Below are 23,566 nucleotides of genomic sequence, written 5' to 3' on the forward strand. Positions count from 1 at the left end.
GCAGTCTGTCTGTGTGTGTGCGTGTGTGTGTGTGGATGGGAAGGAGGGGGTGCGGGCCCTTCATCGTTTGTTAAAGTGAGAGGACATTATCGATGACCTCCACTTGCCCTCCCTGCGACTGCATATGATCATGAAAGAAAAGCAAAGAGAAACAGAAGGAGAAAGATTGTGCAAAACAGCTCCACTGATTACTTCCTGTGACATCCTCAAAACGCTGAATCAAGGTCAAACAATAACTTGCCAAAAGTGAGTAAAATAATAAATACATAAATAAACATAAATAAATATTTCAAACCATGTTTTTGTCTGTGTTTTTGTTTTAACTTCAACAACAAGCACCTACGCAAAGAAGCTGAAGAAGAAGCTGTTTTTTTGGTACAGTAACAAACTCCTCCAGATGATTCGCACATGTTTGGAAGACATCGGTTCGTTTCCACCAAAATAAGCGAACAGACCAGCTGATCTCAACAAGCGTCAACAAACAACCTCTCTTTTCAGGCTGCCTATTGACACAACGTTTGTTTTGCTATATCTTCTCGACAACTGAAGCGTGAACGGAAAAAGTTTACGCTCAAGCGGCCTTTAACGGCAAAAATTCACGAATGCATGAGGATAGGCATGACATTTACACTGTGCAATGATCAACTAAACCACAACGTGTCTAGTAGGGGCATTACGCCAATGGGCCAAAACCATGTCAAAATAACATTGTCAACCCAGCTGCACGTCAAAGTAATCCTCCATAGGTGGCAGCTCCCTACCCATCATCCCTTGCAGCAACGCACAGTTAACCACACCTGCTTTCACAGCATTGCCGCAAATAATCCTCACTCTTTTTTCAATCTTCGTTATTTTCCCTCATTCCACGGAGAGGGTGGACTATCAAGGAAGGTCCGCAAGTGTTGTTCCTAATTACCTATTTCTCCACTCCTGATCCTGTGGCGGGCATAATTAGTTACCTGGGGCTGCAATCCAATTTGAAGTGATGACAAGAAAGCGATCCATGAAAAAGTAATAAGTTAAATCCAATTTCAGACTGCCTCTAATTAAATGCACATGGAACTAATGACTCAAGCCCTACCATTTCAGTGATAACCGTAATTAGCAAGGAGGGAGTTGCACTCTCTCGATCTTCCTCTCTCTCTTTCTCTTGTTGACTCTCTCTCTCGTTCTCTGCTGTAGGTGTAAAGTGGTGAAGTGGCATGGACTCTTTTAATTACACGTGTCATTTTGTGGGTGATTTACTCGTGTTTTTTTGACCAGCCAAGTGTGTTTAGCCTCTGTCACTACAGCAGATGTTTATGGTGTTCTATGTTGTGTGTCATATTAATAAAGTTTTTCCCCCCATTTAATTAAAAAAAAAATCTTCTAATGAAGAAATATCAGACATTTTGTCCGTTAATTGTCCAGCATTCAATGCGCTACTTACGTTAGAGACACGCCCATTGATTAGTAAAAGTTCCCATGAATTCACTACCATGTGTTAACTTTAAACAGCCCAACAATTAACAATTAGCATGCTACAATTACATTTCTCTACTTAAATTTTCAAAGTCTTAGGTGGACGGAGACCGAAATGCTGAATTGGTGATAAAACAGTCACAAATCAAATTAATATGCTCTAGAGTAAAGAAAGCAAATTGAAGTTGGCTTTTGGCGCCTCAGTACAGCAATAACACCTAATAGAGATCAGCATCTAATGATAGATAGATCACACAAGACATCAAAGAGCTATTGGGTTCTCAGATAATATAATGAGCTAAAAGAGTAAGTGGATAGAATGAAGGAAAGAGAAAGTTCAGAATTACATACTACCACACTACATATATCCCACAATGCACTGTGCTCAACTTCACAAAGAACTACCGCAACAGGAAGAGACATAGAAGTGCTAATTTTGTTATTTATAATTGTGACAGGCCTAGCGGAGTGGCTATTCCCACCTCAGATTACAAAAAAGAAAAGTAAAACAACTGATTCAGAACATAGCATACTGTAGGCTACATGTTTGAAATGTTTATTTCTGCATACTGATTCACTTTAAAAAACAAACAAACAAACAGTAGGCAGTATACAGCACAAAGTAGTATGCTAGGATTCCATTCTGAACACAGTCAAGATAGAAGAGAGCATGAGGGTGAAAGACAAAAACACACATGCTTTCGTTTCACTGGTGTGAGTGACAGGTTGGCCATGCTCTCTGTATACATTAATAAATTTGAATTTGAATTTCGTCTTTGTGTGCTGAGGCTGGTCTGCTCCTCCTCTACGTACTAACAGTCTAGATAGTGGAATCTGCCGACCGCTGACCCCTTAGCCTGATGAGTGAAGCTGTTTAGCTTGATCCTTTTGGCTTTATCTCAATGCCAACAAATTCACACAGAACCTAAAGGTCACAAGCCGCATTTATTCCCTTGTGGCTTATTTCCAGTGATATCTACACAACCCAAGTTCTTTTACACTACATGACATGATACTGACATGACACATCGTATGGCTGTACGATTTGGGGGGGGGGGGGGTTAATTTAACTGCACTTTTTCTGATAAAAATTACGATTGCGATTTAAAATGCTAATTTTTTTTAAAGCTTCATGTTTGCTGTTCTTGTTCGTAGGGTTGAGTGGTACTAGCTTGTGCAAAACTTGTGTCATGTTACTAGGGTGTTACTATGTGATTGCAAGGGTGTTTTAGTTTAGCTATGTGGTGTTCTGCGTGAAATGAGCTGAGCTTCAAGTCCCTGTGATATTCAGGTCACTTCTTCAATGCATGTACGTTTTTCCCATATTTTATCATCTGCCAGAATGAAAACTGCAAGTCCAAATGCTTAGAAAACTAACAACTCAACATGCCGTACAATTTGAGGCATCACTTATGTCTGTTCATTAGCAAGTACCACTAAAAATATAGTCATTACATGCACAATCTCGCTCACTCAACACAGGGATGTGCGTTAATTATCAAATATGCCCCTTGGTCTCCTGTGATTCCGCCACGAAACAAACAACATCCACCTTGCTCAAACAGAGATAAGGATCTGAGCGAGAATGATCTCAAATAAACGTAAATATTGCATCAGACACGGCTAGCTGCTCTCTTTTAAAGGGGCACGGATGGGGAAATGAAAAGGGCCGGATTTGCTTTGCATCACAAAGGGTAGGCAAATAGAAAGCCCGGAGGCTGAGACAGGAGCCAGGGCTGCTCCCGGGCGCCCCCTTTAACTGCTGCTGACAGAATTAATGTGAAATCAGAGAGAAAGAGCGAGAGAGAGAGAGAGAGAGAGAGGACGTCATACTTACTGTACCTCTATTCAATAAGCTAATGTTGTTTGCTCTTCACACTTGCACACACATTAGATATCCATGTGCTCATAATGTGCTAAAACTGACAGGATTTCATTGTGTGGTTTGTTAGATTATTGTGAGTGATGAAAGAACACTACACTAATGTGCTGCCAACTCTTCAGCCCTGCCTGCCTTAATTTCCTGTTTGTCAAGCTTTGACAGGTACATGTTGTACCACCAACCGTCCGTATAAATGTAAACAAATAATGTCTGATCACCCACATAAACACACACACACACACACACAAATATATGTCAGCACCAGTACTGTTCTATGGGTAAGAAAAAAATCAATCTCTTTATTATCTCAGTTGTTTCTCCTAGATTAAATGAGAAGCAAATGGAGATGTTTGCATCTGTAAAGTTCTTAAAGTTGGTATGAAACTGAAAATTAACCCTATCTATTTTCTAAATACATGTAATTTTGAACAATTTCTCCATGCATGTGTTTCAATTTAAATTTTTTGGACCTTGTTTAATCAAAGACCTTCCTCCACTTTTGAGTGCAACATCCACATCTCAAAATCCAATCAACAACTGATGCACAGAACCAAGTACCCACCCTACATTTTTTTCTTTGACCAGAATCCGTTATACTCGGATATGACAATATGGAAGAAAACATCAGTCACAATTTCCATTTAAGACACCAATGATTTCAAAATGAACTCCAATATTTCTCCCAAAATCAAATCATCTGAGCATTACAGTTTACGTTTGTTTTACAGCTCAATATATTATGTCAACAGTTTTCTCATTTGCTTCTGTTGTATTTTTGAGACAGTTGAGATTTCTGCTAAAACATTCTGCAAACTCCATATAGGCTCCTGAGCAATCTAAGTGCAACACTCGAGGAACATCTGAGCTTCACATGCGCACATGTACCTGTGGTGCAGGTTGCTTGTCATTGTTTTTTGGGGACTTGTGGGCACTGCTTTGCTGTTGCTGTTGGAGAATGATTTGTCGTGCAACTTGTAAGGCCTGGGTGAGAAAAAAGACAGACAAAAACAATGTGAGAAAACAAAAGTTCATGAACAACAGTTTCAGTAGTGTTATGTTTCTGTGATGGGGACTGACACTCCCTTGAGAACGGCTCTACTGCTTTTTGGTATCAAAGATGTGATCTAAATGATGCTATGTTGTTACAGCTGGGTTAGATACCATTTTTCCTCCCTGCTTATTTTAAACAAATGCACAGCTTAATTTGGTCACATGCAATTATTATTTGCCAAAACAAACAAGTAGGTGAAAAAACTGATAGGAAACAGTTAACAAAAACAGTTACCACAAACAGTTAACAAAATGTTCTTGTTGAATAGCTTACAGTTACAGGGAACAGGGAGGACACAAGCTGTTGTTTAATCTTTCTGAATATGTTCAGAATAGAATAATAGCATACTACTGTATTCTGCATACTTTTATTTGAAGAAAATAAACAGTTCACATTATGCATTAAATATCTGCTGCATGTTGCATGTTTAATTTAGCAAATTTAGGGTTTAGTTCTCAGCTCTGGAAAAAAAATACATTTTTATTTTATGTTGGTACATAATACATAAAAAAGTTGAATGTGCAAATATCAGTTGCCAAAAAGAAACCAATTTTAACAAAAGATTTAACAAAAATATTTTCAGCAAACAATGTACCTGCTAGGGTAAAAATCAACTAGCTGCTACTAAATGTATTATGTATAAACAATAAATTAAATATAATTGTGTTATTAATATAGCATTTTATATTATAATTTAATATCCTTTAAAATGTAATAATATAATCAAAATATTTTTTAATTCAAAATGAGTCAAAAAGCGATTTTAAATTGTGGCTGATATTGCTTCTGGTTCATTTATTACATTGGAAAGAGAAGGTCATGGAAAATGCATTGCATTGTGGGATACAGTAACCAAAACAGTATACTCTGTTGCATACTGTATGTTTTGACAAATGTATTAGATGACCTGGCTATACTATCCACACTAAATGGTATGTATGGTAGTGTGGTATGTGGAAAGCAACCTCTCTCACTTTCTTTCTTGCTACGTTTATCTGTTTGTCTCTCTCCCCCTCCCTCCCCCTCCCTCCCCCGTTCATAAAGCAAATAAAAAGTTTATTAGACTTCAAAATATCTGTCAAAAGACATGGCCCTCTGAGTGGAAAACAAAATACAGTGCAGTCACATGTTTACTGGCTGGACTACTCCCCCCCCACCATAAATAATCAGACATGCCATCCAGAGCAAACAAAAGCAACAGCAGTGCTGGGGGAAAAAAAGTTCTCCAGTCGAGCAAAAAAAGGCACCAATACCAAGAAAAGCAAGCAACGTGTTCCCATAGAACAGCAGGGGCAGACTCACACCTACACCAGAGAACCATCTGAGTAAATAACCCGCTTCATTCTTTCCACCCTCATCACACCAAAAACTCCCACAATTCAACAAACAGTCGCAGGAACATCTAAAACCCTTGGGCTTCTCGGTGGGTGGAGTTCAGATTCTATTATCTGATATTAGTGACTTGTTATTAGCAACCTGATAATTTAAAGTGTTCGAGAAAGTGTGCAAAACACGTGGGTTGGCACTGAATGTGATGAATTTTACATCATTTCATGTAAAAAGAGAGGAAAAGGGGGTGGTTTTGAGAGATAGGACGGGCCTGTACAGTATTAGAGAGTAAAGGGTTACTGTCTGGTCCTGCTCTCCAAGAGCTGAATAAAGAAGCTGTGGAGATGAGAACTGAAGCGCTGGGCAAGAGAAGCCAGCTGTTTGTGTATGTGTGTGTGTGTGTGTGACCTTCTCATGCACTGGAGTTGTGGGATGACATCATGAGGCAGGAATATCATAACAGGCTACAGAGGGGCCACTTCATCATCATTATGGACAAACACACATAACACTAGACTGTATTACTGCACATTAAAACTTATAACATCTATTCACCACAGACGTAAAAAGTAATTTTCCTTCACGTTTGAGATATCCTGCAAAAATAATTTTCATCAATCAGTATTTGTCTCATTTCCAAGTAAAAACAAACAAAAAGTATCTGAAGATCCGGTAACACTTTACAATAAGGTTTCCTTTGTTAACGTTAGTTAACTACAATAGTTAACATGAACTAATGATGAAAAATTATTCTACGGCATTTATTAATCTTAGTTCTATCATGACAACTCTCTGAAGATTTAGCATGATAAAGGATATACCAATGTTAATGTATTTGGACTTGGCGGAATAGATCTGCTACGCTGCTGCTGTTGGTTATTGCTGTTGTTGTAGATTATTCCTGCTGCTGCAAAGCAAGTACAGGAACTTGCTACTGCCAATACCAAAGCCAAATTTAAGACATCCCGCTGCTGAACAAATAACATATATAATAACCCGTAGCAGATCTATACAGGTGGAGCTGGGGAAGGTGGAGGGTTTCAGAGTAACTGAAAGCACGCTGCAAAATGCTCAAGTGAATGTTAACCAGCCATTTAAATGTAAAGCAGCAAGCTCATTGGCTTCATATGCAACATGAGCCAATCAGCTTGTACAAAGTTGTTTAACGCTGTGAATATCATCAGTTTACATTAAGGACCCATCAGCCTGCGCCATCTAGAGTTTCATGACAGAACTTGGCATTTAATATTAATTTAAACATTTACCAATACATTATTCAAGTCAAAAGTTGTATCTGTTATTTTTATGCAATGGCCTAAGCTTATATGAACAATAAACAGTTGTATTTTTTTATTAACTAACATTAAAAAAGATTAATAAATACTGTAGCAAATGTCTTAATTGTTAATGTTAACTAATTTGACCTTATTGTAAAGTTTTAATGAAGATCCTTAAATCAGATAAATTTACTTGACAGTAAAACAAAGTTTATAGTGAATAGTGGACAGTGAACACTGTGAAATATTATGGCATTTTCAGAGAATATAACTTTTCATTCACACCACTGGTGGCAACACTTTAGTTTAGGGACCAATTCTCAATATTAACTAGTTGCTTATTTGCATGCATATTACTAGCATAACAGGCTGTCTATTAGTACTTATAAAGCAAATATTAATGTCTTATTCTGCATGACCATATTTGTCACGTTCGCTACTGTGAGGAGCTCAGAGACGAAGGAGCGAGGAGAGGAATTCAAACATATAGGTTTTAATGTACTTCCAGGGAACAAAGAAAACACACGTAGCAAGGGTAGACATATACAATTCCGGACGAGAGAGAACAGAACGGGCTAGAACTCAAATAGGGCAGATAACGAGGGGCAGACAGGTGAGGAGGAGAACTAATAATAAGGAACACCTGGAACTAATAGAACTAAATGGGGATAGGAACCGAAAGGACCAAATAAGGGCAAGGAAGGCACATGGGGAGCAAAACACACACAAAACAAGGAACAGATTCTGACAATATTATGCTGAAGCTTTAAATAAGGTCTCTGATCATTTCAGTCTGAACAGTTTGTGCACCACATTTCAAAATAATTTTAGTTTACCTGTCGCAATGAACGCAGGCTTTGCAAAGATGCTGCTATTGAAGGATGGGGCTGTTAAAAACTATACGTGACACATCAAGCACAGAATTCTACACTGTTACTCATTTCTCATGCAAAGGGGGCGTTTCATAAAGAATGCAGCAGCAAAAAACAGACCGTAAAATTGTAGATTAATTGTAGCAATAGAAAAAGAGTAATAAAAAACTAAAATATGATTTTATAAGTGAATCTCAGATAAAAACACACACGGAAACAATGCATAACATACCAGTGGCTCCTCTGCCCTCCAACTTCTTTGTGATTAAAATTCCAGTAATATCACAGGGAAAAAAAAAAAATTCACTACCTATCAAAACTCTTCATCAAATAAATAAATGAGTGATATTTCCATGCAGACCTGAGGCCCGCTAAATATGACGGAGGCTTATTTGAAAGGGACAGTCCCTAAGTCACTCTCTCACCCAAAACCACCATTGCCACGCTCTCCCCCTCCCACACTGACCGGCCAGGCGCCCTTACGCAGCAGAAAAATAAATACCCTATTTATAGGAGCCTAATTAAATATGCATGAGAATATGACACTAAAGTCTTCCAGCGCCATGAATGGACCGAAACTCTTCATTTTGGGTGACTGGCAGAAATGTGAGAAAACCCATTCAGTGCATGAAGTTAAAAGAGAGGGACAGGTGGATATATCAAGTGAAATTTTGCTAGCGGAAATTCTTCCAAAAAGTTCAATATGAAAAATATTAAGTTGTCTAAATACTTGGATTTGTACAATTTTCTGTTTTAAAAAATGTTACAATAATGTTACAATAAACATATTAATTATTTATAGTTTAAAATCATTTTATATGAATATTTAATCGATTTCTTATTATTATAAATGTACTATATGAATGCATTTTATTATATATACACATTTACACATTTATATATTGAATTTACATCAATAGTATGCCCCGGTAGCACACATACTGATATAAAAGTCCTAAAAATGCTGTCAATTGCAATGAATTTATATATTTTTAGTTGATATATTTATATAATTACAAGTATATAAATTCACTGTGATTTATATAAATGCATTTCACATATAAAGTGTCTATAAAATGCTCAAATGCTTATTTTGTTAAATGTTTTCAAGCCATAATGCAAACCAGTGGAACCAGATTCGAATCTTAGGCTTTTTCTGTTTTATCTCTTTTAATCAATTCTTTAAAAAAAATCTCTTGCCAAGAAGCCATGTGTATATTTTACTAATTTATGCGTTTTCTCTCAGGTGCTCTTTCTCAGCATTTTGCAGAGTCCCATGTGACCAAAGATAAAAAGTTAAGAAATGAGTCAAACTTCTTTTAGAACCTGTAATACTTTGCTACGACACACCCTCTCACTCTCGGGTCTGGTGGTTATGCCAGACAGAACGTCAAACACGCTCCCTCAACCGTACAATAAAGATTACTGCATGAGCACATTGACGCTGCATGCACTTTATTTACACAGAAACTTTTACGACACAAAAATACTTGGTTTGCTTTGAGCCAGTGCTGGAACAAGGATATTTGAGTCAACAGGATGTGATATTGAGACACTTCAAGATGAGGACACAAAGTACAAAGAGCTGCTTTCAGTTGTTAATTGCGTCAGAAAGGCTGTCAACAAACAAACCAGACGATCAATCAGGAGATACGGAGGTCTAAAAAAAACAAAATTAGACTACGCTAACTGCAAGACGGCTTCCTGTCGAGAACGCTTTCAGGAGAACATCTATATCAAATAAGACTTCACAAGCGCAGCTTAATAATAACAAGTTTCTTGTTGTTAATGCAGCTAGCTAAGAGATACGTCTTCATCGAATGTGTCGGAAAAAAGGCAATTAAGACAAAAGAGTAACGCAGGGATGATTCAAAGACTTTGTCAGGATCAAAACTAATGAGAAGCGAGAGGTTGAACTTGGCACCGTTTCCGAGGTGAGCGCGGGCCCCGGGCGAAGGAATTATTTGTTGTTTAACAAGCCAGCGACTGGCGGAGGGTTAGCGTCGTGCTAAAGCGACCCATTGTGAGCTGTCACTGTGATGTTTACAAAGCGCCCGTCCCTACGCACACACATGCACAAACAGCCCCCTTACACTCCCCCTTTCCATCTCTTTGCCTGGAATTCATCTTCTTTTGATCTGGCATTCAAAGGTAGCGGGGGTTTGATAGACGTGCTAGGCTAAAAGCAGCTCCAGACACAAGCACGATAAACTGCCAGACGATGACAGGCCAGGCATCTGAAGGCGCATTTAAGGAGGAGAACAACATGCTGTCTGGGCGCTACAATAGCGAATCAAGAGACGTATTAGGTGGAACTGATCGGATACAAAAACGGTTCAAAGACAGATAATGCTAACAGATGACTGAGCTGCTGAAGGAGCACAAACGTGCCTCGCTATGGGCAACGCTTGATGCTAATCAGCCAAAATACATATTGATGATAGCGGATAGGACGGGGGAAAAAAACGAAAGAAAACACGTTCATTAAAATCACTTAATGCAAAAGAAAAGGTCAGCGGTGGCTGTCTAGTCCTTTTAATTCTAACGCCGTAACGCTGCTTGAAAGTGACTCATGCGAGTGCCGGACATCTGATGTCTTGCGAGTCCTTCATTAAAATTCCTCGTTAGGATTATTTGATGCCATGGCTCCGCCAACGCACACACAAACACACGCGATAACCCCTCCAGGTGTTTGTGATTAGAAAACAACCCTTGAGAACCCAACAAGCCCCCTTGCGAAATCGCTGACAGTGACAACACAATTTTTTCCTGGTTGTTGTCCCCTACACTCACAGCTTCGTTCTGCACATGCATCTGTTTACGGGATGCAATCGAGTGTAGCAGTATCGAAACCAGCACTCGTGTTCAAGGGCCACATTCCAGTGATACCGATTGAGGACGTCTGCGTCTTTATGTGTCACTTGCACATGTGGATTATGTACAGGCTTTGGGGGTTCCCGCTGTGTAAGCCCGGCTTCACTTGCCACACAAATGTGGATTCACTTTACCCTGAAAGAAATGGAAAGGGATAGAGGAAGATCTTGTATGTCAGTGACAGTGTAAATAGGAGAGGCCGGGACTAGTTGGGGAAGTTGCCACAAGGGCTAAGTTGCAAAAAAGGTTACTTGTTTTCCAGCTGAAATATCAAAAAATGTACTTAAGAAGCAACACTGCATAAAATATCAAGTCTTAAAATGTAATACAATTTTATTCAATATACAACTCTTGAAAAAAAGTGTTAATATCTTGAAAACAAGTCTTGTTTTAGAAATGCTAACTGCACTGTCAGAATTTTTTTTTTGTAAAAATTGTACCTTTTTTGAGTGTGGAAAACAAAGACAAAAAAATAATGTTTTTCTTTTTTTTGGCAATGTATATATCAATATAATTATATACAAATGTATATAAAATTATACAAAAATGTGTACTTTCTAGCAGTGGTTTATGTATGCTAGCTTTAAACATCTATGTCAAATTGCTTTTACAGTAAAACTAAAATAAAAAGTAACAGTTTGTCATACCTGTTGGATAAATCAAATAATACAAAAAAATCTAAAAATAAATACATTAATAAAAAAAATTCACATTTATGCTGTTAAAAAAATTGCTTTAGGTTTCATAATTGTTTTAGTGTTTAAATGTACTGTAGCTGAAACAGGCTTTTTAATGGCAGGTTCCATTGTTACAGCTTGCATCATGCAGTGGCAACAAGACCTGCTAAATAGAAATGTTGTCATAAGAAGTCAATGTGTTTAATAAAAATACTGCTTCTTTCCTATCCAGGTTTGTATAAAATCAGCACCACAAATGCAGAAAATACTCACATATTTCATCTTGGCCTGGCAATACCAGCAGAAATTTAAAAGCACAGTGTATGAGACAGAAACTAACTTTCTTTAGAAAGTTTGCCTTACTTTAGAGCTGTTAAAAGTGCTCATTAACCCCAGAGATTAGCAAAATAGCAAATACCTCCAAAGAAAAATTACCTGTTTAATGAGCAGGGGAAAATTCGATGGGTTGTCTGAAACAGGGGTTTTTCGAAGTGAGGTCCAGAAATGCACAGGTGACTGCAAAGGGCTGCTAGGGTCCATAGAAAAAAATAAAGAAATTAATTGAAATAAAAAAAAAAAATGACGAAATAAAAAATAACGGGCCCTATTTTAACGATCTAAGCGCATGGTCTAAAGCGCAAGGCTATTCCATGATTCTTTTATGAATGGAAAGTTCAAAAGTATGGCATTTATTTGAAAATGAAATCTTTTGTTACATCATAAATGTCTTTACTGTCACTTTTACACAATTTAACGAATCCTTGCTGAATAAAAGTATTATTTTCTTTCAAAATTAGAAAAAAAAGTAAATGGTGATTGATTTTTGTATAGTGTTTTTAGAAGCAACATAAATGCAATGCAATAACATGGCCTTAGACTAACACAATATAGAAAAATAAAACTGCATCTTTTAACTACACATTGTGGTTAACAATGTGGGTGAACTATTCCTTTAATTTCCTAACTAAAATACATTAAAAAGCATAACAGTGTTAGTCTCCATTCACTGTCAGTGTCACCTAATTAAAATTCGTACGATTCAGGAATGCTCCTTCACTGGCATGAGAATGTAAGTACTGAAGATCAGGACTGTTTGTATTAATTTAGATTCTCTTTCTCTTGCTAATTCTGCCTCCTTTTGTTCGTTTTCTAGATTGGACATTTATCTGCAATGCAAAAGAGGGCTAGTCAGCTTCCTGTTAAGTATCTAATTGATGCAATTTCCAAAAAGCCTCTTCACATGGAAAACAGGCGCTCGTAGAATCACGGCCTCTTGGAAACACACTCGCTGTTTAGATTTCTAAACTAATTCATGTAGAATACATAAATAAATCAATGTTATATACCCACTTCAAACCATTACTACTCCCTCCCATGGCTGCACTTTTCTACCAATCTATTAATATTAATGACAACACTAAACATTTCAAATTGCTGTGCTCAAACCATGCAAGACTCGGTGAATGATTGCAGTAGACAAGCAGTGTCTTTAAATTTAATAAAAAAGCTGGTGCAACCAGTTTTCCTCATTGACTGTTAATGTTTGTAGTTGACAAACGTTTCGTCTGGAAAGTAGTGTAATAAGCAGAGTGTACGCGCGCTGTGGACCCGCCTATACTAACGCGCTCTTTAAATAACAAAAAAACGACTGCACCATTGACTTTAGATCAGGTTTTTGTTGGTCAATGGTGCAGTCTATTTCAGTTCCTCAAAATAGCAACGCGCCAACAATGCGCCTGAACGCACCTCTTTTTTAGACCAGCACACCCATGGGCGCAAATGCATTTGCTATTTATACAACGCGGCGCAGGATGGGAAAATGACAACTGCGTCGGGCTGAAACTAGCAAAAACACTTGCGCGGCGCCTTGCGCCGGGTGTATGATAGGGCCCAATAGATTAAAATGTAAAAGTTTACATTTTAAAAATACAACTTTGAGTGTTAGATGATGGCAAAGACATGTAAAAACAGGAGAAATATGAATATGAAACCATGAATATTAAAATACATACAAACTAAAAAAATAAATGTATGAAATATATAATAAAATAAAACTGCAGCCGTAGTTGCCATAGCTTTAACTTTAGGTTTAATAGGACAGAACTTCTTTAAAAAAATGTATGCATGTCTCTGTATATATACAGTATCTCACAGAAGTGAGTACACCCCTCACATTTTTGTAAATATTTAATTATATCTTTTCATGTGACAACACTGAAGAAATTACACTTTGCTACAATGTAAAGTAGTGAGTGTACAGCTTGTATAACAGTGTAAATTTGCTGTCCCCTCAAAATAACTCAACACACAGCCATTAATGCCTAAACCGCTGGCCACAAAAGTGAGTACACCCCTAAGTGAAAATGTCCAAATTGGGCCCAAATTGTCAATATTTTGTGTGGCCATCATTACACAATGCCATCTGACTTCACTTTTCTCCTTGAGGATATAATGCTCAGGTAAACCTGCCACTGCTTTCTCTGGTGATCCATTTGTCAACATGGAAAACAGTCAGAACATGCCAACAGCACTGGGGATTGAGAGGGAATGTGGAATATAGGAACTTATTTTTTTCTGTTATTGCATTTATGCTCAGGATGTTGCATCAGATTGTATGGTGAGAGATGAAAAATAAGGGTGTGCGAGAGAGCCTTGCAAACACAGCGATGGTTGACTCAAATTAGTATTAGATTTTCGAACCTTGATTTTTGTCATGATTTTGAATCAAAACTGGGTTTGGGGCTTTAAATCACGGACGGACTTTCTCATTGTCATTACAGTAGCAAGTAAAGTCAAGTGAAAGTCGTGGGTTGCTGTTAGAAAAATCTGCAAATCTCTCTAATAAAGGGATTCTGCAAGCTAATGCATTGACTGATTTGAAGTAAAATAGGCAGACTGTTGACAAGAATGGTCACGAGCATAGACTAGTTGGCCAGATTTCAAACCAGCTCGAAGTGCACAGGTAGTTAAAAATCAAACCCTATTGTGAATGACTGGCTGTTATTCTACAGAAAACTAATATTTATCTTTGTAGTCTTTCATGAAAATGTAACACATTACTTCTTTCATTTTTCTGGTACTGTCAATTCTAATTTTACAGATGACTTTTCATAATCAGTTAATTCTTAATTTACAGAAGTTGATACACAATTCAGAAAAACAAATACAAATGGTTCACTTTTCATCATTTCCCACTGGATGTCCAACTTAAAGGCAAGTACAAACACCTAAGCACACAGTTCACATGACTTATCTGTCCAAACGGCCGATTTCTGTAACTGACAAAGATACACAGAGGCACGATAATTCACAAGCACCTCTGCAAATTCTCTGTGGTATCATTTTCATAGACTCTTCTCACCTGAAGACAGCTTAATCAATGTGTGTGTGTGTGTGTGTGCTGCTGTTGGTTGAAGAAGACACAAAGGGTCAGCTCCTGGTGTCATTAGGCAGTGAGCCCGGAGAGAAAGCTCTTGATATATCACAGTGCGATTGGCCACGGTCTGGGATTGAGTTGCTGAGAGACCGAGCAGCTTCATGGGAATTACAGACTCGGCTCAAGTCATTCCAACTTGGGTAATGTTATCCCAGAGAGAGAGGGAGAATGAGATTGCTTTTGTCATAAAAAGAGATTCTGAAGGCATCTACTGCATTGGGCCGGCCGGCCGAATTGTCTAAAAAGTAAGAAATTACAATAAAAATATATATTTTTTCAGATGAAAAGGAAAAACTTTTTTTTATGGTATTTGGGAAGTTTTTTTTTTCTCAAGAGTGTTAATGGAGTTCACTGTTATTTTTTATTCAAGTGTCAATTTTGTCTCAGATGTTTCTCTAAAAGTTCTTGTGGACAAATAAAAACAGATGCAAATGAGACAGTTGTTGACACGGTAAACACCAAATTATGAAATTCATATGCATGGCTAAGACAACTTTCTCTTTAAGCAATTTGATGAGAAATATTTATATTACATTTACACCGTTCAAAGATTTGGGGTCTGTAAGGTTTTTAATGGTTTTGAAAGAAGTCCTTATGCTCACCAAGGCCGCACTTATTTGTTGAAAAATACAGTAAAACTGCAATATTGTGAAATATTATTACAATTTAAGATAACTACGTTCTATTTCAATAAATTTTCAAATGTAATTTATTCCTGTATTGGCAAAGTCATCAGTCTTCAGTGTCACATGATCCTTCAGAAATCATGTAAACATGCTGATTTAGCATTCAAGAAACATTTCTTATTATTACTTATGCTGAAAACAATATTTTTTCTCATGATACGTTGATGAATAGAGTTCAAAAGAACAACATTTATTTGAAATAGAAATATTTTTGTACAGTGTAAAAGCATTTACTGTCCATTTTAAACAAATTGAATGCATCATTGCTCAATAAAAGCACTAATTTCTTAAAAAAAAAACTTACTGAAGCCAGACTTTTGAACAATAGCATACATCTTTAACTACCAATTCAGGCTTTCAAAGCACAGTTTGAGACAATGTTGAGATCTTCAGAATCTCTAGAGGAGTCACACCTGAAAAGTCAATACTTCTGAGCAACAGATTATTCCCATCAATGGCTTTTTCTGCATGTTTTCAATGGCATTACTGGAAGTGTCTCGGCCATGCTTATGTGAAGAAACTTTCGACATTAAAACTGTCTCAGCACTAGACGATCACACCTTTGGAGCTGAAGGCGAGTTATGCAGAGGACTGAAAACGTTACAGCAGACGTGTGATAAAAATATGAAACTGTCAGATTAAAAGAAAGAAATTTGTGTCACCTCTCTGAGGAATTGAAGTAACGTTTGTGGTTTGACTGTGTGCGATTAACACCCTCATTTGTTCTACACACTCGCTCAGCTCACAGATCTCCCTCAAAGCTTGCATCACTGGAATCAGTTTGGTAAACCCCATTTAAAACTTAAACGACAGCGGAGCCCCTAAACAACAAGCTCGGCAGGAACCAAGGGCACATGGGCTATATAGTGAAGTGACAGACTGCTGTTCAACTCCATTAGCTGCTATGTGAGTGAGGAAGCTTCGCAGAAGCACACGACCTGTGAAGAATCCGAGATGTCTTTAAATCCAGGGGACGGGATTGCCGCATTAATTCTGAGAGGACTGTAATCTCTCAAGCAAATCAAATTACACTCATTAACTGAGCAAGAAAACTGCCTATGTAATAAGTGAGTATTAAAAAAAGTATTTATTACCAATAATCACCCATTTAATACGGAGCAAAGCCCACAACGAGTTTAATTTTTTGCTGATTAGGCGCAAAAATGAGAACCCGAAAAGGGCGTAAGCGCACACAAGGTGCTCACGACGGGACGCGCGTACGCGGTCAGGCAGAGTATCTGGCAAGCCAACGCGGTGATTAAGGTTAAAGAATAGGGGCTATTTAAGCTTTAAGGTCTTTGTGCGGGCAAGCGTAGCACAGCTAAAACGCCGCCAACACACCGCTGTCTCGTTAACGTGGCATAAAAGTGACTCTCTTCCTTTAATGGTCGCCGGCATCCAGGGCTAATTTCCTTCAAAATAAAACCTCTTTAATTACATCAGAGATGTTAATGGAAAAATATATCAAAAGAGAGATAAATACGATTCAGGCGCATAAAATCAATTAATGCGAGAGGTCAGCATCTCATTCATTTGTGAGATTAACATAATTACCTATTTTTCTGCTCCTCATTTACTGCTTGATTCATTCGGGACGCACCACTGTCCCTCGATCCCAATGGAACAAACACAGGGACTGTCGGCCTAAATTAAATATCTACATCTATACACAATGTCCACGTTATAGCCACAGGCGCCAATTAATTGACTTTATTACGGCGAGCTCTTATACTGTGCATCATTTCGGTGGCGGTGAAAAGCGCGGTACGGTTTCATTGCTGGTGTGAAATATAAAGTTCTCTGGGTTTTCGGCTCAACAAAAGGTGTGTGTTCATTAACAGACGAGAGAAGTTCTTTAAGAAAGTGAGACGATTCACTGAAACAATGAAAGAAGCATGTAAAAACAATTATATGTAAAAATGTACAAAAGAAAAATTTATTTGAAGTTGAGCATGAAATAAAATGTATAAATGTGCATTAGAAATGTTGAAAAACTGTGGCTTAATGTTAAGTGCACTACAATGGTGCTAATGAAGACAATGCAAATTAGAATCTGCCTCACATCATCCCTTCCTCCTCACTTTTCTTGGTTTCTTGTTAATACTTTGCTCTCTAAAAAAATTAAATAAAAAATTACAAAAAAAAAACGACATGAAAAAAACGACATGTGTTAAACGTGTTTAACACATGATGGCTACTTCAGTGAGACCCAATGCTTAGTGTCACATTTTATAAACATTGGGCTGTAAGGATAATTATTTTGATTGCGGGATCTTGTGTACCTCCTAACTTCAACATCTGTTTGAAATATGTGGTGTCGTATGTGTGTGTTTCTGGCTTCAGTAAGATGGCTAAAAACAGATGACACACATACACAACACTGTGGAAACTCACTTTCTTCCCGCAGTTTATAGATTGCCTCAGCTGAAATGCTTAGTAGGAACGGTATGCTGAGGTGTGCTTAAGAGCCGAGGATTGTGGGACATATGGAGACCTTCATTTACTCACATTTTTTTACTCACTTTTACATTTTACTGTGCTGCTTAAGTCCTGAACTAAACTTGAAAAGAAAGAAGTGCTCATCTACAATACAAAGGTTTAGCCTACGATTGTCTGGAGCTTACTTTCCTTCTTCAGCAGAAGACATAAGACGACACTGGTGTCAAAACAACATTATATGGACAAAAACAATAGAGAGACATTTTATATTCTATTGTGTTCCACAAACAAAAAAAGTCGTACAGGTCTGAAATGACATAAGGGCAAGTAAATTACTAAATTTTAATTTTTTTGGTGAGCGTGGGTGTGAATTATAAAGAAAGAGGGAGAGAAAGATAAAGCAAGGAAGAAAGAAAAAAAGAGACAATATTTCCCTTGGACATCATTTTCAATTCCAGCCTCCCTGTCCAGAACTTTTCCCTTTGACTTCTCTCTCTTCTCAAGAGTGTCTGTCTATCTCCCCAATGGCCTATAAATAGCCTCAATCATTCCACATGTCCACTTTGATTTTATTAAGAAGATAAAGAACTAATTTATTGTACACAGTTTACATTTTTTATTTTTTTGGCAAATTCTAACACGGCTTTATCAGCGGCTGATTAATGAGGGAGAAACCAGCAAAAGAGCATTTGATTAACACTAACTAAAGTACTGCTATCAAGATTAAGACCTGTCAACAAGACCACCTTGAGGAAGCTTGTCTTTAGAAGAAATTCCTTATATTTTTGAGACCATGTAGTTTATCCAAAAATGAAGTTGTCATTATTTACTTTCATGGAATTTTCAAATCTGTATGACATTCAGCCTTCTGTGGGACCTAAAATTAGATCTTTAGAAAACTCTAAACTTTAAAAAAAAATTTTTAAACAAAAGTACACACTACTATTCAAAAGTTTTAGTGTTAAGACTTTTTAATTACTTTGAAATAAGACTCTAATGCTCATAAAGGCTGCATTTATTTGATAGAAAATATAATAAAAACAATAATATTGTGAACTATTGTTACAATTTAAAGTAAATTTTCTATTGCAATATATTTCAAAATGTAATTTATGTGATGACAAAGTGGAATTTTCAGCAGCCATTATTTCAGTCTTCAGTGTCACAATCATTCAGAAATCTTTCTAATATGCTGATTTGATGCTTCTTATTATCAATATTGAAAACAAATGTGCTGCTAAATATTTTTGTGAAATTTGTGGAAACCTTTTTTTCCAGGATTCTTTGATAAATAGAAAATTAGAAAAAGAAAAAAAAAAATTATTTATTTGAAGCTGAATTATTTTGTAACATTATACATGTTTTTACTGTCACTTTTGATCAGTTTAATGCATACTTGCTAATTAAAACAAAATAAAAATTACTCAAACCTAATGACCCCCAAACCTTAGAATGGTAGTATAAAGGGACCAAAGGCTGTCGATATCCAAAAAGGGGGGAAAAAAAGGTTTATATAACTTGTGCACTATATTCAAAGTCTTGTAGAACCACATGGTGAGAAAAACACACAAATTAAGTTGTTATTCAACATGTTTAACACTGGTACCAAACGCTATCAGGTCTTGTGTATCACTGATCTCATTGTGGAAACAGAGCTCTGAAAATGGTACTTATTGCTCTTTGTACGGGTTTATAAGGACACGAGTGTGAGTAAATGATGACAGGATTTTCATTATTGGGTGAACTGTTCCTTTAACACAGCGATACTCAAAATAAATATAATTCGAGTGAAATACACACACATTCATACAGCTCTCCCTCAATATAACCCACTTCCTGAGGGGGCCAGGGCACATTCAAACACGTGTTGCCCCCACGGTGGCCTACTGTGGAGGAGTAGAGTGATCTACTCCATCAGTATTTACTGATGCTGTTATCTTGTCCTGTGACAGGCTGAATCAATCAATCACCGCACCACTGTGGCACTCGTCCTCAGCATTCAGCGCACATCGTGGGCACTTCAGCCAAGCGGATCGCCGAGCGTTACGCGAGCCAAATTGGATCAACAAGCGCATCTCCCCTGTGCCATGGCAATCTGAGATGAAGATGATATTAAGAGGAAAGAGCAAAGTGATAACGACGGCTAAGCAGGAGGGGGGTTGGGGATTTAGGAAAGATGGAGGCCAGGAGAATGATGACGAAAGACAGACGGAGAGAAAGAATCTTTTTATCATCTCAAATACAATCAAACATCCACACATAATGTATAGGCACACAAACTACAATTTGCTCTTAAAGCAATCACTTATAGTACATCAAACCAGTTACAGATGCTATTTTGGAGGTCGATAGCTCCCGTTTCCCTTTCAGTTTCATTGTATGGATAAGAGCAGCAGTGTGAATATTTATGTTCTACAGAGAGAAAAAAATAAGGGTGAGTAAATAATTATTAACAGATGATCATTTTGAGGTAAACTATTCCTTTAACAGTGAATAAAATTAGCATCAATATATATATTTTTTTTGCTTAAAAATTCATTTAAAAAAGGCCTACAGCAGTACAAAGTGTGAAAAATTTGAACAAACCATGACTAGTTTGCTTTATTTTATCTGTTGCCCTACAGAAGTTCTAACTTTCCTTCTTTTTGTTTGTGGTTTCTTTTTTTTTCTTTTCTTTTTTCTGCATTTTAATGTTTAATAGCAGCCTTTGGCTATATGTGGGCACAATTATTAGATATCCGCAGAGAGAAATTGAAAAATTAATCATACTCTCATAATTTTACACATGCTCTATATTTTTTGCTTAAAAATTCATTTAAAAAAGGCCTACAGCAGTACAAAGTGTGAAAAATTTGAACAAACCATGACTAGTTTGCTTTATTTTATCTGTTGCTTTATTTTATCTGTTGCCCTACAGAAGTTCTAACTTTCCTTCTTTTTGTTTGTGGTTTCTTTTTTTTTCTTTTCTTTTTTCTGCATTTTAATGTTTAATAGCAGCCTTTGGCTATATGTGGGCACAATTATTAGATATCCGCAGAGAGAAATTGAAAAATTAATCATACTCTCATAATTTTACACATGCTCTGATTCTTGAAAAATGTCACATGCTTGCTTTCGAATCAAATATGCCATCCGGTGAGCCAAACAGACTGCTTGTGCACAAAACGATTGCATTAATATTGCAATTAAGAGATTATTTACTAGCGCTGCTTTTCATAATCACGCATGCTGGTTGACTTATTGTGCTGTAAGATCTAATGATAATAGAAATGTTTATCATACCATAACAATAAGCATTTATGAAGATAAATTACAGTCAAATACAATATGAGCATTTCACTAAGACGTCTTATATTACAGGATGTTCTGTTGATAGAAGAAGACATTAGGGAAATTACCCACAAACCCTTGGCAACCCCCCCGTAACACACACGACCGGCGTAGATTCACACAAACAGAATCACATGCACACATCCACAGGGTTAAAAACACACACACACACACACACACACACAAAACAGGAAGACAATATTTGCATTTTGCGTACACAGTCTTGCTTTCTGTGCAAGAGCTAAAAACAATAGCAACAAAACAAAACCTCACTAGGGGGTTCAAACAATTTGTAAAATTATAATATAATTTTAAAAAGTATTTACATGTAAAAAAAAAGAAAAGAAAAAAAATTATATATATATATATATATATACACACACACATCTTTTATGTTTTTTTAATAATTAAATACTTAATTTTAAACATATTTTAGATTTCTTTTACATTTTTATTTTATTTTGTTTTGTTTGACTCTTTCGCCCTCTAAAACCCAAACAGATCAATCTAAGAACAAGACATAGACAGTCTATCAAAATCTTGACATATAGACAGTATATACAGTCGCATCATCCAGACCTACTTTCAGGAAATGCTGGGAATAGTAATGGCGTAGTGGTTTACAGTCTAAAAATAAGGACTACTGAAGTATGCCTCAATCTCCAATTCCTATTTACAGTACAATCACTTAAACCCTTTTCCCATTCAAACAATCACACTCTTGCTCTTGTGTTCTCTCTACACATCTGTTCAGAAGCCGCACACGGCCCTTTGTCCGGCGTCTCTGTCTTTCCCGGCTCATAACGTCCACATCTAATCAAGCAGAAAATGGTCATAAATATTTCTTTCTGCTAGATTTCACTTTTGCATTTCACAGCTGGACAAGATATTTTCCTCTTTCCCTTTCTGCTTACCTCGGGGAGATCCTAATGTAAAAAACAGTGACTTATATTCAGGGTTCACATCTCTGTAGTCAAAGCACAGCATATTTGAGAGTACAGTGGGTAAGAAGAAGAAAAAAACTAGAGAACGAGAGAGAAGAGAGAAATAGACAGCGAGTGTGTGCAGACATAAAGACCTGGTCTTATTTTCTGTGCCATTTGCTAGCTAGTGCTTTCACGGGCCGTCCCATTACATCATGTCAGAGGTTGTAAACAAGCAAATAACAACAGCTCACTGCCGCTCAGAGCGTCTCACGGTCGCGCGCCCCACCACTGCGAGGGGAATTGCTCTCTGCGTTCTTCCATGCTGCAAAACATTTGTTTCTTTATTGTCCATGTAAATAATACATCACCTTTTCCTTCCCTCCTTCCTTTCATACAGAAGAAAAAAAGGAAAGGGGGGTAGGATGAAGGATTTATGTGTACGGTGTGCAAAGGGGAACTATTTATGGTGGGCGTCATTCCTAGAACGCAAGGTGCCATCACTGATATTTATGGGAAGACATCACGGCACTGACAGGGAATATCATTCTCCAAATGGTACACAAGCAGTCAGCGGCCAGCACCATTTCTCTTTGGAATAGAGGCCACATCACTGCCGCACACCTAGGACGTGGTTATTACTGGCAGGAGTGATGGCACGAGAGGGCTGTGATGAACATAACTGGGTTTGCTGGAGGAAGATGGGTCAGACTTGTTCATTCTGGACTAACAGAATGAGATTTTAGCTTTTTTATTTCCTGTAATCTTTTTACACAGGGCCGTGTGATATTTGATACTTAAAAACCCCATGAGATCAAAATTTGAGGTCTGTGGCTTTGAGTCCATGGCTATTAGTTTCTAACAAATTTAGCTTGACCATTTTGTGCACATTTAAAATGTACGGCCTTTCTATTGAGGGAATACAGACAAAAATATTAATTTTGCACTACCACATGCAATTAACTATTAAAGGGGTCATATGATGTTGTTAAAAAGAACATTATTTTGTGTATTTGATGTAATGAAATGTGTTTATGCGGTTTAAGGTTAAAAAAACACATTATTTTCCACATACTGTACATTATTGTTTCTCCTCTATGCCCCGCCTTTCTGAAACGCGTCGATTTTTACAAAGCTCATTGGTCTGAAAAGCGAGGTGTGCTTTGATTAGCCAGATATCCAGTGCGTTGTGATTGGCCGAATACCTCAAGCGTGTGACGGAAATGTTACACCCCTACCATACTGTGATGCCCTGTCCAGCTGGAGAGACGAGACAAAAACATTAAAACCCATTATAAACGAGGCATTTGTAGCATCCAGTGGAGACAT

The 23,566-nt window shown here is 37.3% G+C and overlaps 1 protein-coding gene and 1 long non-coding RNA gene across 2 annotated transcripts in view; one reads left to right on the forward strand and one right to left on the reverse strand.

The window, feature by feature from the left end:
- LOC107584474 (forkhead box protein P1-B) overlaps nt 1-23,566 on the reverse strand; it is a 166,138-nt gene that overhangs the window by 59,904 nt on the left and 82,668 nt on the right. Inside the window, exon 7 of the mRNA XM_016271111.1 lies at nt 4,229-4,324. Coding sequence (XP_016126597.1) covers nt 4,229-4,324 — 96 coding nt within the window. The remainder of the gene's footprint in view (nt 1-4,228; nt 4,325-23,566) is intronic.
- On the forward strand, nt 1,140-22,265 carry LOC107584475 (uncharacterized). The gene is made up of 3 exons (XR_001609147.1): nt 1,140-1,152; nt 2,944-2,947; nt 22,201-22,265. It is a non-coding gene; the product is annotated as an uncharacterized lncRNA (long non-coding RNA).

Source organism: Sinocyclocheilus grahami, unplaced genomic scaffold (genome assembly GCF_001515645.1).
Source record: "Sinocyclocheilus grahami isolate Dianchi unplaced genomic scaffold, SAMN03320097.WGS_v1.1 scaffold60.1, whole genome shotgun sequence".
Taxonomy (NCBI): Eukaryota; Metazoa; Chordata; class Actinopteri; order Cypriniformes; family Cyprinidae; genus Sinocyclocheilus; species Sinocyclocheilus grahami.